The 14,790-nt window shown below is 32.0% G+C and overlaps 1 protein-coding gene across 6 annotated transcripts; it reads right to left on the reverse strand.

The window, feature by feature from the left end:
* Window positions 1-2,389: 2,389 nt before the first annotated feature.
* LOC114257302 (glycosyltransferase BC10) lies at window positions 2,390-9,782 on the reverse strand. 6 transcript variants are annotated; one of them, XM_028197064.2, is made up of 11 exons: window positions 9,587-9,782; window positions 9,167-9,463; window positions 8,947-9,063; window positions 8,494-8,594; window positions 6,536-6,607; window positions 6,318-6,399; window positions 5,535-5,615; window positions 5,065-5,106; window positions 4,326-4,385; window positions 3,392-3,538; window positions 2,390-2,900 (listed from the first exon to the last, which is right to left on the reverse strand). In XM_028197064.2, exons 2-11 carry the CDS (start codon window positions 9,416-9,418, stop codon window positions 2,721-2,723), a joined length of 1,134 nt encoding a protein of 377 aa, XP_028052865.2. In that variant the 5' UTR covers window positions 9,419-9,463; window positions 9,587-9,782; the 3' UTR covers window positions 2,390-2,720. The 6 variants fall into 6 exon arrangements, with proteins under 6 accessions (XP_028052865.2, XP_082744408.1, XP_028052863.2 ...); XM_082888282.1 differs by having other exon boundaries at window positions 9,167-9,450; window positions 9,587-9,778; XM_028197062.2 differs by having other exon boundaries at window positions 4,326-4,400; window positions 9,587-9,778.
* Between the last annotated feature and the right edge of the window lie 5,008 nt (window positions 9,783-14,790).

The raw sequence follows: 14,790 nt of genomic DNA on the forward strand, positions 1-14,790 counted from the left end.
AAAAATATTTTCTATCTAAATAAATGAAGCATAACATTGGGAAACAAGCTGATTTCAGTTAAATCTGTTCATAACTAAGAAAAATTCTTTTATTTTAAAAAAAATTATTTAGTAAGACTTTGTATCCCCTTTTTATTTTTCCAGCAAATAAATCTTTGTACCCATCCTTTCTAACCAATCACGACTCATGCTTGTTTCGATTCTCTACAATTTCCCTATTTTCAAATACATTCATATATATATATATATATATATATATATATATATATATATATATATATATGTTGTATAAATTGGGTGATAACATAAAACAAATAGATTCATACTCGTTAATTGAAATTTCAGAACAAGCAAATCATTCTGAAAATTACAATACATAACAAAATAAAATAACATAGAAAAGCAAATTGAAACTTGCACTAGACAGTGTCCTTAATTTTTTTAAATAAATTAAAAAAATTCTAGATATGTATAAAATTTGACAAGAATAATGTGAAAATGTTAATTAAAGTATATTTGATTTTATTGTTGAGCCAAATAAAATAAAATAAGATTGAATGTATATTTAGTTTTGGTTGTAAATCTTAAAAAAAAATGGTTGTGAACCTTAAAAAATAAAAAAAATAAAAAAAATAAAAAAGAAAAAAAATTGAATGTATATTTAGTTTTGGTTGTGAATCTTAAAATTTTTTTAAAAAAATGGTTGTGAACCTTGAAAATAATAAAAATAATAAAAAAAAAAAAGATTGAAGATATTTAGCTTTGGTTGTGGATCTTAAAATAAAAAAAAAATTTAAAAAAAAAGTTGGTTGTGAACCTGAAAAAATAAATAAAAGAAAAAAGATTGAATATATATTTAGTTTTGGTTGTGAATCTTAAAAAAAAAAAAAAAAAAAAAAAAGCATATAGGAAAATTAGTGGATACTCATCCCCAACCCATCCCTGTGGATATTACTTGCCCTACCCAATAGATAAGAAAAAAATGAAAAAATTCATGTATTTGGGTTAGGTCTCCATGAATATCCACAGGATAGGTTATCCATTATCATCCCTACAAACTGATGATTATTAATAATTTATAAATTTTAAAAAATTTATAAATTATATTAATGGGTAAGGTTTAAAATAATTTCTAAAGGTTTGTTAATATATGCAATTAATTGTTTACAAGTTTTAATTTATTTTTATTTTTTTTGCTGTTAAAAAATTACTATTCAATTCACCAATTCACAATCCTTCAAATTTTTTGCCCAGGTACAGCAATTGGAGCCATTGGCACTGTTCAAAATTTGAAAAAAAAAATGGTGATCTGAATTTCCCTTTCGTCCAACGTCAGCATTCCGAATGCTTAGCTTGGAACATGACAGCTTACATGTAGGGCAGTTTGGTCATTTCAATACAAAATATCATTTCAAACACTTTTTTCTATACAACCATTCAAAAAAAATTCAATCTATTTTTCCAAACATACAAACTAAAATAGTCTACTAAAATAATCAAATAACCAAAAAAATTAAAAAATGTTCACTTTCCAAACAAGACCTTAAACTAGACTTCAAATTTATACGAAGTTTATTAGGATAAGCCAGTCGGTCATTCTAAGAAAAGTCCTATACATGACTAAACATTGGGCTAGTTCTAGGGAACCTAATTGAACTTTTTTTTATCATCTCAACTGCATTGCATCTGAGATTGCTCTTAGTAATTGGAAGTAGGACTTTGCTCCAATCAAGATATAGGCAATTCTTTTGTGTGAGAATCAAATACACAAAATGATGGCATATAGTTCTTTTCTTCGGTCTATGGTTCTCTTTAAGCTTATACCTGTCAACACAGGGATAGAGAAGGCAAGCAAAGTGTTATGGGGATGGAATGGTTTAACATGTACCAAAATAAAATTTAGATCAAACTATTTTGGTGAAAAGAGTGTTTTACCCTACTAGTACTCGGTACTAGCTGCAGCCTGATAAATAATTGTTATCAACAGCAGAGTGCTAGGAATGGAATGGGAAATGAGAGAAAACATTTATTTGCACTTTTCCTCCATTTGAAAAAAAAAAAAATGGTTTTGTTGTGATGACAAGACACTGATATCTTAAAACTAATAATTATCATGCTTTATGGTAATCAAAACATGGAATCTTCTTCAGAAGAAGAAAAAAAAAATCCATGGAATAGTCATTTCTTCGGCATTTTCTTTTTATCACCTCAAAAATTCATCAACCAAACAAAGGCTAACAGCCACACAATCTAATAAACCATGAGAGACGTGCTACTACACTTGCAACCTTAAACCAAGTTTGTCGTCGAATCAATAACAACCCTTCAGCATAACCACTTTCAGCTATTTCAATGCTTCCAAAAAGAATGTAACATAGAAAAACAAACATTCCACAATGAATAAAACATACTTTTTCCACTGAGTAAAGAACGTAACAGATGACAAGTAAAATCTTACAATTTATACAAACAACAATTCATTGATTTGCTTTAACTTCCAACAATCTCCTAAAAAACTGTGTATAAGATTAAACAGCCGCATCAAAAAGTCTTTAGGTTGTGTAGTATCAAAACTTTTCAAACATTTCTATCCCTCTGTATCTAATCTATATGACTTTAAAGGTCACTCTGCTGTCCAAATTATAGTCTCTCTCTTACTCTATTGTAAGTTGATGGTTAGATAAGCAGTTAAGGCAGGGTCTGTCAGAGGATTGAGGAAATCATGATGGTGAATCTAATAATGTAGAAGCATCAAAGAGGCCGACCACACTGTCACTCAAAAGACGCATGGCAGCTCCTTGAGAGAACTTCCTCGCAAATAAAAAACAAGGAACAAGTGTAGAATTATTACTGCACCATTCGGTCCGGTACTCGGTCTCATAGTATACATGGTTGACATCCTGTGAGATTGTACACAGCTAGTTAAATAAAGAAGCAAACAGCATGCAAATTGAAGATAAATAAGTCAAAATAACTGACTCTATCAATGTGTTGAAGAAGATGCATGAAAAAACACGCATCAGGTTTAGTGTTACCAGAAAACGCTAACACTAGCAATTTACCTTTGGAACACACTATTTTCATTGTTTTTCATTAAAAGATCACCTTCATAGTGAAAAAGTTAAATCCGGATGACGTACAATTTTGGATTGACAAAATGTAAAATGCGACATAATCCTTGTAGAATTGTGTTGTTGAACGATTAATTTGAAGAAAAATACAAATCCCCATTGTACCACATTTTAAAGTATGAGGCATATCACATTCCTATTCTTGTTCCTCATACCAGAACGATCTGTGTTCTAGGTAACATAGATTAGGCTCATCCATCTATGACCCACATTCTATATGTTAATCATCAAGTAAGAGGGGAAATGTGTAAAACAATCACCTTTATTCTTTTGATTTGTTGAGGGCCTGCATTTGCATAGCTAAACATAACAGGATGCCAACCTCGTCTTTCCATATTTGTCGTAGAATGGTTCCACAAGGTGTAGGTCACTGTTCTTCGTTCAAGTTCACCTTCAAGATCACTCATCTATCAAAAAGTACAAAGAAAATAAGATTGATCATAAATTAACCTAGTAAAAAAGACTAGGATTGCAAATAAATGGGATGTTCATGATTTATCAAAATAAATAAATAAATGAGTTGTTCAAGCACAACTGGAGCTTGACTAGGTTAAGGGTTCACTGAGCCCAAACACATACGCACCAAAAGAAGGGAGGACAGATTAACAAACCACGCTCAAGCCACATGTTCAAGCTTGTTCAACAAACAGAGTGGAGACTAAATATACGCCAGATCAGCTAACCTAGGGCCTAGGCAAGTGAACAAGGGGTTTTGTCCCTTTAGTAGGTTTTGTTCATATGCCAAGCAGTAATTATGTTTCTTTTAAGCTCTCTCTCTCTCTCTCTCTCTCTCTCTCACACACAGAGTATTCTCTTTATGTTCCCTTTCTTCTCCTATGTTTCTCTCTTCCCTTTCTTTCATCTCCTCTATCTTTATATCTTCTCTTTATTTCAGCCAAAGCACGTTTGAAGGAATTCCTACGAAGTCTGAGCTACTTCACAAGTACTTGAGTGAACCAACCTCTAGCCCAAAGTCGACTCTAGTTTCTCTAACATCAATTGAACCAAGCTTGAACATGCTGCACTGAGCTTCGAAACGAGATCAAACGAAGCTTGAGAGCTCTAAATTTTACCAAGTCCGAAAAGTTAACTGCTTGGCCCAACTCAATAATTTTCTGTGCTTGAGAAGAACAAGCACAGGATCCCCAAATCAAAGAATATTAATGAAAAAGACAACAAACATGAATTGCTTACTGCAAATAATGTCTGAACATAGTGTTCGTCTGGGATACAGTTGTGCTGCTTCTGAAGTTTCTGCATTATATAAAACTATATTCAGAATATCATTGACACCATGAAAGGAGTATGTTAAGTGCAGCTCAAAGTGACTTGATATTAAGAAACATCGATAAAAAGTGGAGAGTGATTCTTCCAAATTATAGATATCACAAGAGGAGAAGAAAGCAAAAATATGAATTTTCCAGGATAACCATTAGATATTTTTCCATAGGAGGAAACAGTCGCCTCTTGTTCCCCATTTTCTAAATGAACGTCCCTAAAATTAAAGGTTGTAAATTCCAATATTATCACAATAATAGCGAGTAATTTTGGTAGTACTTGTTTGATACACTTCCGTAATACATTAATATCAAAATAAATTAGGCAGCTAAAACATACATTACATATTAATCACATTTATGAATGGTAGATTTCTACACTGAGACTTGGTGTACTACAAAAGGAGGAGCAGAGCATTGGCTATCAGCATTATTGTTGTTGTCAAGTTATTAAAATATATTCCAATTTTGGGAACAAATAAGCTAAAAATGGCCTCAAAAAATTAAGGAAAGAAACATGAATTATTCTCTATTTTTGTTGAAGAAAAAAAAAAAAATCGTGTGGGGGGCGGGGTGGGGGGGGGGGGGGGGGGTGGAATGGGGGCAAGTAAATGTATCTAAAAATTTAAGGGAAGAAACATGAACTATTCACTTACAATATTCTGCTTTCCCTTGCTGGCATCTATGGGTGGGCGTCTCTGCAAAGTCATAAAAAATTAAGCAAATTAACATTTAACATATAACAGATGCAAATTAACAGAACCAGGATCACTCGTCAAAATCATCGCCAATGACTAACATCTACAGGCAGGGGGCATCATTTGTTATCACTGGTAAGTTCAAAATTACAATCAAGGGATTATCCCAGAGAATTTACATGGTGGTTGAATTTATGTAATTCACATCTTCCATTTACATCTCAAAAAAGCTTTAAAAGGGATGTCAAAAGGTCCCCCTTAATATACAATAGTGTGGGAAAATACTTATGCGTTACTTCTGTTCTGCTGGGCTATTTATAATGACCACTTATAAAAGCAACCAACCACGATTAAGAAAAGAAATATATGCTGACTACACATAAAACAATGTTAGAGCAGAGAAGAATAAAATGCCCCCAGTTATCTACCTTGCAGAACTTCTTGAAGACAGGAAAGATGACCTCATCATCTATAACAAGTTCAGCATGGCTCCGAACTAAAGAAATCCACTGAAAGTACAAAATCAATTTTCAAGTCAGAGAACAAAATATGCATATAATATCCTCAGTCATAATATATATTTTTTTTTTTTTTGAACAACAAGAGAGAGATAATATTAAGATGGAAAAGAGAAGAAAAATAATAACAACCACAATTTCTTGTTTGTACAGCCACAAAAAATAAAATTTAAAAAAAAAAAAAAAAAAATGAAGAAGAACTGGCTTAAAAGTTTAAGATTGAACTAAAGCAGAGAAGTTTCTGGTATTTTCTTTGAACTGAATAAATTGAAGGAGTCAATAGACACAGGTTGATACTAGTATTCAACAGTAATCCAAAAAAAAAGACAACACAACACGGGTTTCGGGGAGTCTTCCAATACCCGAAACCATTCCAGAATGTTATATGCAGCATTTAAGAATATGATTTTGTTCTTTAGAAACAAAGCTAATACAAGAAATAGCGCCACCACTCTCAATGATGGTATAGATCATATTCAAGGTTTCCATACTTCGATTTACAACTCCTAGTACAATATGGAAGAGTTGTCTTTAAGGGGACAATAAGGCAAGGTCCAAATGAATCACCTAGCTTTTTCATAAATGACTCACATAATGTACTTACGAATGACCTTTAACAATCTCTATTAAGTATATCTATTCCTGTAAACTCAATCTGATCATGAATTTAAATCAAGGACTAAGAAGCATAACCTGTGATCCTTTTCGCCATTTGCTCCTTGGTATAACAGATGACATCTTAGGGTTATAGCGGCCTTCCTTTTTATCAAGAAAGCTACAACACAAAAAGGCTTTATAAATAGGTCAATTACTGTATAATCTATGGAAAAATCACTGATTACCAAATCAATAACTGAAGCAATTTTTTATTATTATTATCAGTATATCAATAACTAAAGCAATCGATCTACCTATCAACAAAACTCTTTGGAGAAGCCATCAGATATCTGTATATATAGCTAAAGTTGTACAAAGGAACACAGCTGCACAATATAAAAGAGAAATTATTAGGGACAAAAAAATGGATTGGGGTATGGCTTAAAAAATATAAATGTCAGGAATAAAAACAGAAATGTATGGCCCAAAATAACACATGTCAGGAAAAGAAATAAAATAAAATAAAAAGAAGGAAGCATTAGCTGGCTGTAAGCAATTGGGGTATGGCTTCTTGTGTAAAGGAAATTAAATTTTAGAAGCCAATTTGATTGGAAATTCTCAAATAACCAAAAGCATCCATGAAAAATCTAGGAAAATGGTAGCTAGAATCAAGATAAAGCCAATAAAAACAGAAAACATTGTGACAAAATTAATTTTTTTTTTGGGGGGGGGAGGAAAGGAAAGGAAAGGAAAGAACCAATGAGTTTAATATTTAAGCTACTCACAGATTGAAAATGAAAAATTACTAAATGGTTCCACAAACACCCAGTTATTGTCTTTGCTGACACCATGCATAGAATGCTATGAAGTATAGGTACTTCGATAAGCATGTTGTACCCATACCGGATACTTATCGGCGTGTGATACTTCGTATGGTACTTCTACATACATACCGAATACACGAAATATGTACTTAAATTTTTTCTACTTAATTTTTGACATACCTAGTATATACTCAAACCGTACCGTATCTTAATCAAAACAATATTTTTTTCTATTACAAAGATAAAATTCCTTTCACTAGATTTTTTTCTTTTTTATTTTATACTTAATATGATTTTTAAATTAAATTACGGTTTGTAAGTTATTTAATATAATGACAATTAATTTTAGTTGATACCTTTATTTTTGATATTAAATGTTAATTATAGGTTGGATCTTAATAAATTAAACCATTTAATCAATTGTTGCATTACTCCAAATTAAAAATAAATATTTTTTTTATAAACATACCAAGCCGTACCTGTACCCGCACCCTATTTTTTTTGGATTTTACTGTATCCATGTATCCGTACTCATACCTATGCTTCATAGATAGAATGAAAATTAAATGAATCTAAGGTCAAACAGGAACTAAGAAGGGGGGTTTGGCCCATGCTGCTATCAAACTTGTCAACTACATTTGGTACATAAACTTGCATAATTAGAAAATGGGTTCACAGAAACACAGCTATTGTCAAGGTTTAACCATAAGAGGCAGAAGAGATCCATAAAACCTTTCTTTTCTTTTTTTTACACCAATCCAAAAATCCCCCGGTAAATGTAATCTCCCATCCCACATTTACCAGGTAATTACCTAAGCCTTGGGAGTGACCTCAGTGGGGTGTAGGGAATGGAAACTTAAGTTTATGCAACTTCTACCCATTTTCTAAGGCTTTGGCTTTGGCTTTGGATTTAATTTAAGGTTTTGGCCCTTCCAGAGGCAGGAGTAAGTGGTAGTAGTTTATGGAAGCTAAAGAAAGCCTAAGTCCAAGAAATAAGTATGAAATAAATATTATCTTTGCTTTCAGTTATAATATATTAGTATGTGTATCTTATCTCTCCAAATTCACCTCTTGCACATACTCCCACCTTAAGAAGTGAGTGAACACATCAAAAAAGGGGCAACAGCTTTCACCTCTTCCATTTTTCGTTAGAAGGGAGATTCCCTATATCAAAGATTGTCAAATTAATCTTCAAAAAGCATAAACATGTGAACTACAATTGCATGATCTAGGAGTTCCAATGTTATCATAGACATGAAACAGCATACATGGAATACTAATAGATTCGAATTACACACATCTTGAAGTTAGTGCAACCTCAATGCTATTCATTGGGTTAAACCATCTAATGTACTCAACAGAGACAAAATATAATTCAAAACATATTACCATAGTACCACCTGTCATATTAAAACAAATTCAGTTGTTCCAATGATAATTATACTGACCTATCTGACAAGAAAACAAATCTCTGATTTGCTGGATCCTCAAGAGCTGCCTCTAGTACCAACCTCTCTGCTTGAATCATACTCGCTTCTCCCCATCCAACCTACAACTTCACTACTCAAATCAATTCTAATAGACCGCCAAAAATAACAACTTAATTCCAAGTACATAAAGCAAAAACAAAACAAAAAGGTTATTAAAGTTGAAAAGCTTTATTTTTTTTTAATTTTATCATCTGATCTGAAACCAAATAAAGAAAAAAATAACTAAAAACTTAAGCTTTATTGAGGAAAGATTTTCATTTTATGTATGGCAAAGGATCAAAGATTGCAAAAATGAAAATTATCCATCATTTCAGTTACTTTTCCTCTTTCTTTTTTTCTAAGCATCCAAACAGCCAATAATTGTTTATCTTCTGTCATTGCAGTAAATTGAAGCATAAATTCATAAATCACCTGAATGCTATTAGTTAAATGCCGATTATAGAAGAAGGTTGACCTAGTAGTCGATTCATCAAACACAAAACCAGGCTCCGAATGAATATATATCGAGAAATTAGCCACATCAGCGTTCTGCAAACTCCCCAAAAAAAAAACATAAAATCACTAAAACCTCCAAAATTTTCCTACTCAGTCACTTTCAAATCACAATTTTCTCAAGAAAATGACACAAAACCTCGAAGAAGCTCCCCCAGAGGAAATCGAGAGGCAGATTTCGACGCGTGAGGAAGAGAAACGCGACCTTGGGAGGGCCTTCAAAGTGACTATTCAAAACTCGAGATCTGCGAGAGAGCGAAGATGGATTGAGATCGGCTTCAGAGTATCGATGGAGTCGGAGAAGAGCGAAGAGGCAGAGAGAGAAAGAGAGAGCGATCACGAGCTTCCAACCGATCCACAACACGTGGCGCGCATAGGGCTTCTTCGGCATGGCTTGTACTGAACCTCCTCCGACTCACCCTCCTGCAATACGAAACTACAAAAGCCGACGTCAGATCACGAATATATATAGAGAGAGATAAATATAAATATGGATACAATAGATTTAGAGAGAGAAAGAGGTGGAGAGAGAGAGAGAGAGAGAGAGAGAGTTGCGTACATTGAGGGGGGCGGTCTTGTTGGGGTTGATGAGGAGAGAGAAGAAGCATTTTTTGAAGAGTCGATGAATCTTCTGAGAGAGAGAGAGAGAGAGAGAGAGCTGAGTTTGCCTTTCCTTCTTCATTTAGTTGTGTTTTTACATCTCGGGAGGGAAGTCAAAGACGCAATTTTACAGGAGTCCTTGTCTGGGTGCACCACAAAAAAGTTCACGTTTTTTATTTTTATTTTTATTATTTCTTTATTTTTTTTATATTTTTTATAAAAAATTTAAAAATATATTTATTTAAATCATTCTAAGCAATTCCTTAATAGCCGATTGAAATATAAAGAGTGTTTTAAAAAAATAGTTAAAAGTTAACTTTTTTGACTTTTCTATAAAAAAGTAATGTAACCCAAAATGAATTAAAAATTAACTTTTAACTTTTTATTGAGGTTCCCAAATGGCCCTTGAGAAAAATGTGGCTTTGGTTGGTTTAGTTTTGATAATGAAAGATAGTTTTTGAAAAAAGTTTACAAAATTTCAAAATTTGTTTGGTGGTATATTTTAAAAATAATTTTAGGATGATTTGTAAAAAAAAAAATTTATAGTTGAATAGATGAATGAGAAAAATTGATTGATTGATGCATAGAATGTGACAAAATAGAAAAGTTATTGGTTGATCTTGGAGTATTGCCACATGGTGCCCCAAAAATATTGGGATTGGTGAAAGAGATGGGGCTATGAATTTGTGTTAGGTGATAAGAGAAAATGAGGGGACATGATGAATTGTGATTGGTGAAAGGTATGGCCATGTGGCGCCCCTAGACCAAACAATAATTTTTCAAGAGAATAAGAGAGGAGAGAGAAAAGAAAAAAATGATTGATTGTTATATAAAAATAAAAAGAGAAGGAAAAAGAGAAAGGCAGAAAACAATTTTGAAAATAATTTTTAAAAACTGTAAACTAGATATAATTTTTGAATTTTTCATTGCAAAAGTTGATTTGAAAATTTAACAAATACAACCTGTGTTTTTTACACCTAAGCAAGGCGATACGGTGTCGTGTTGTGTTTGATTTTGTTGTCCAGTGCCTTTATGGTTGTGATGGCCTATGGGTTGGGCCGTCTAATGTTGAGAAGGCTCGAATAGTTATGTGAAACTAAAATATTCATCTCTCCTAAATTCTTGAGTTTATTACGAGTCGATCCCCTTTTTGGGACTTATTACCTTGTTAGTCCTAAAGAATATTCTTATGTACAGATCAATCATATCATATTCGTTGTTTTACCTTTCTACCCTAGAGTGTTTTATTATCGGTGTACTCTTTGTATTGCCCTAATATTGTTCGTTGTTATCTCTCTCTCTCTCTTTCTCTAGTGGATAACACCGTTGTTTTCGTCAACGGCGCTCCATCATGTTCAACACCGATCGCTTCAATCATCGTCGTCCTCCATTGCCTTCAATGCCACTTGTCTTAACCACTGTCATTATTTGTTGCCTTCAATGCCATTCTCCTTAACCACTACCGTCCTCCATCACCTTTAACGCCACTCACCTTAACCACTGTTGTTCTTTGTCACCTTCAACGTCGTTCACTTCAACCATCGACGTTCTATGTCATCTTCAATGACGCTCACCTCAACCATCACCGTCATTGTCCTCTTCCCTCACCGTCGTCCCTCTTCCACCCTCGCCATCATTGTCGCTCTCCTTACACCAGTTCTCTTCTCTCATTGCCATCACTTTCACTCCTCCTCCATCATTGATCTATCATCTTCGACATTGCCACTGGCACCATCTTTCTCCATCACCAATCTATTGTCTTCAACCTTGAACTTCACCAATGGCTTCAAATTGAGATGTTTTCAATGCTAATCTACTATCTTCGACGCCAATCTGATATTGTACATAGTCGTTGATAAGATCGATTCTCTCTCTCTCTATAGTGTGTTGGTGAAAATCTGCATGTATAAAAACATGTGTAACTGATTTGAAAAATTCACCACTCACTTCAATGATAAATTTATCACTCAATAATTTATGAAAAAAAATAAATTTTGTGTTTTTATAAGTAAATAGATAAATAATAGTCAGTGTGTATGTAAATGTGAGTACGTGAGAATGAGTAGTTAAATGGTGTCTCTTTTCTCTCTCTCTCTCTCTCAAATTGGATTTGTCATTTGTAAAGTGATAGATTTATCACTAATGAATTGATAAATTTATCACTGATATAGTTAAAAATTTATTAATAGAGAACAAACGGTAAAGACATTATGTTAAGAAATATTTTATATAAGTACTATAACGAATAAATTATTTTGAAATTCTTGCAAATAATGTTTTAATTTAGCTAAATTTAAAAATTAAAAATACATTGGAATGCAAGTTGGTGGCATTTGTCAAATCTTTCTTTATCAGTAATAATGAAAATCTTATATTTCATAAGTTGATTGCCTTCTCGATAGAAAAGGAAAGCAATTTCAAAAAGTTGAAAACCCTCTTTTGTCTATTGGATGTAGTGAAAACTAACAGGATATGCTTATTTTGAAAAGTTGGTTAAAAGTTATTTTTTTTTTTTTTTTTTTAAAGTGTGTAAAGAAATAGAGAGGTGATGTGATTCAAAATAGATTAAAAGTCACAAATTAGCTCTTAGTCATGTTCCCAAAACAGCCAGACATAGTATGTAAAAACAAGTTAGAGAAAGAGTATGTATATGTCAATGGAGTCAGAGAAGGTACGTAGCGAGAGAAATGTCATCGGAAATAATTGTCAGTAGCCAAACGTAGTAGCCGGTGTCGAAAATGACTGCCAACAGATGGTTCTTGGTAGTGGGTTTGGGCTAAGGGTAAAATTGGAAAAACGAGTTCATTAATTTGGACTGGACCTAGTGGGTATTAAGTTCTATAAGGAGGGGAAATTCTATTTCCACACATCACATTTTCTCTATCCACACATTTAATGAACTTTATTTTTATTACAAATTTATCTTTAAATAAAATGACCAAAATAGACATCCATCCACACACTTTACACAATCAGATTGAACCTTACAAACTGGACAACTGGAATCTGATTTCATAGATTTCTCAATACATAACTGAAAAAAAATAGAAACAACACATTATTAGGTTTTTGCTTCCACATTATCAAATGCCATACACAGATTTGTACATTAATGAAATAAAATAAAATAAAATAAACAAACATGTAAAGCAGAGGGCATGAAGCTGAATCATAAGAACTTACTTGGAAAATACATGATTACATGTGAGTGAAACTGCAGATTTCAAAAGACTGCATAAAATAACAAACTATCAAAGTTCAACCGATCTAAATTCCAAATCAAAAAGAAAATTTCAAACCGAGATACAATTTTACACCAAAAACATAAACAAACAAACATGAAACGAATTGAAATAAGGAACCCAGATGAATATATTACTAGAACTGATATAAATTGTAGTTAATCTAATTGTAACGTTCAGTTTGTAAAGTTTGTAAGGTTCAATCTGATTGACATCAATCATGGCAGGTCCTATCGATACAACACGACAACCACGAATATTTGTGTGGGCTAATATGAGGGTGTACACACAGTTTTTTATTAAATGAGTATATTTGGAATATGGGATGTGTGGATTGAGATAAATGCTCAAGAATCAAATTACTAAGTGAGTGGAGTGAAAAATGATGTATATAGAGACAATGTGATATATGCAAATATAATTTCTCTATAAGGAGGACTGGCCTGTAACTCTCCCTAGATTCTTCTCAATTGACATGGACCATGCTAATTGTTGATTTATTTAAAATTAATTAATTAAGATTCAACTGTGTTGCGCCTTGTCACGATAGTATTAATAAATTTAGAAGTCCTTAGCATTGTATTATATGTGTAAATGGCCACCTGACAATGGCCCTGTTTGGTAGAGCTGTGGGAAAGTGCTTATAGCTTATGCCTCAACAGCTTATAGCTTATAACTTTCAGCTTAAGTTGATTTCCAGCTTATTCTTAAAGCATCTCCTGCCCCACTCAAAGAATAAGCTGATTTCTGACTTCCAAAAAGCTATAAACTATAAGGTATAAGCTAAACTAAACACATCAAAATAGCTTAAATTAAGCTGAAAGCTAAAATAAGCTGTAATTAAGCTCTGCCAAACAGGCACAATCAACTAGATTGTTGGAGTTGTTACCAATCAGGGACGAAGGTATAAAGGGATCAGAAGGGCTACGTGTCCCCTTAGATTTTTTTTTTTTTTTTTTTGGTTGCAAAATATAAAGAAAATATTTTAAATAAAAAAAATTATAAAAATATTATTTAGAGTGAAATGTCAATAATATTTTCAAAATTATAAGAATAATAATAGCTGTTTTGATTGAAAATGAAGAGAATACAATAAAGTATATTATCCATGAAAATTTTATGAAAAAATTTCAATATAACGGTAATGTCTATCATAATTATTGACATGCAAGTAGAATTAATCTCACTATAAAGATATATATGGAATTTATTAGATTATTAGTTATATTTGACATGTGAGATTCACTATTCATGTGTTTTTTTACTATTAGTTGATAATATCATATGTCAATGATGATGTGATATTACCATTATATTAAATTTTCACTCAAATTTTATATAAAAAAATTACTTTATCATTATATAATTTAAGACTTATATCCATGACTTTGTTTTTTAATTGTCCGTGATATACTAATTACAAATTATAATATTATTTTTTTTTATCTTTATCGAAGTCAATTAAAAAAATTTATATAAAAACTTTGGATATTATAATTAAAAAGTTCTCCTCTCATTTTTAATTTGTTGATCCGCCACTAGTACCAATAACCGTATGACTTCTATATAGAAAATCATAGTTGAATTTTTAAAAGTTACATTCTTCCCTCCACTTGAGGTCACTTTTTCAGATTTAGGTATAATAATTATCTGATCTGTAAAGAACGAAAAATTACATATAGGATTTTATTGGGGGTAGTTTTTATAGAATTGAAAGTTGATAATTATAATATAAAAAAATTAAAAATACCATTTTCTTGACTTTTCAGCAATTATTATTTTTTTCAAATTATAGAGGTCATTTTGTCTCATAATTGTAAGTAGAAATTACATTAAATATTTTAACACAAAATTTTTAAATTATAAATAACTTTACAAACCGCACCAAACAAGATAATAATTGAGAATTAATTGAAATGCA

The sequence above is a fragment of the Camellia sinensis genome, chromosome 9 (genome assembly GCF_055761805.1).
Source record: "Camellia sinensis isolate YWXY chromosome 9, ASM5576180v1, whole genome shotgun sequence".
Taxonomy (NCBI): Eukaryota; Viridiplantae; Streptophyta; class Magnoliopsida; order Ericales; family Theaceae; genus Camellia; species Camellia sinensis.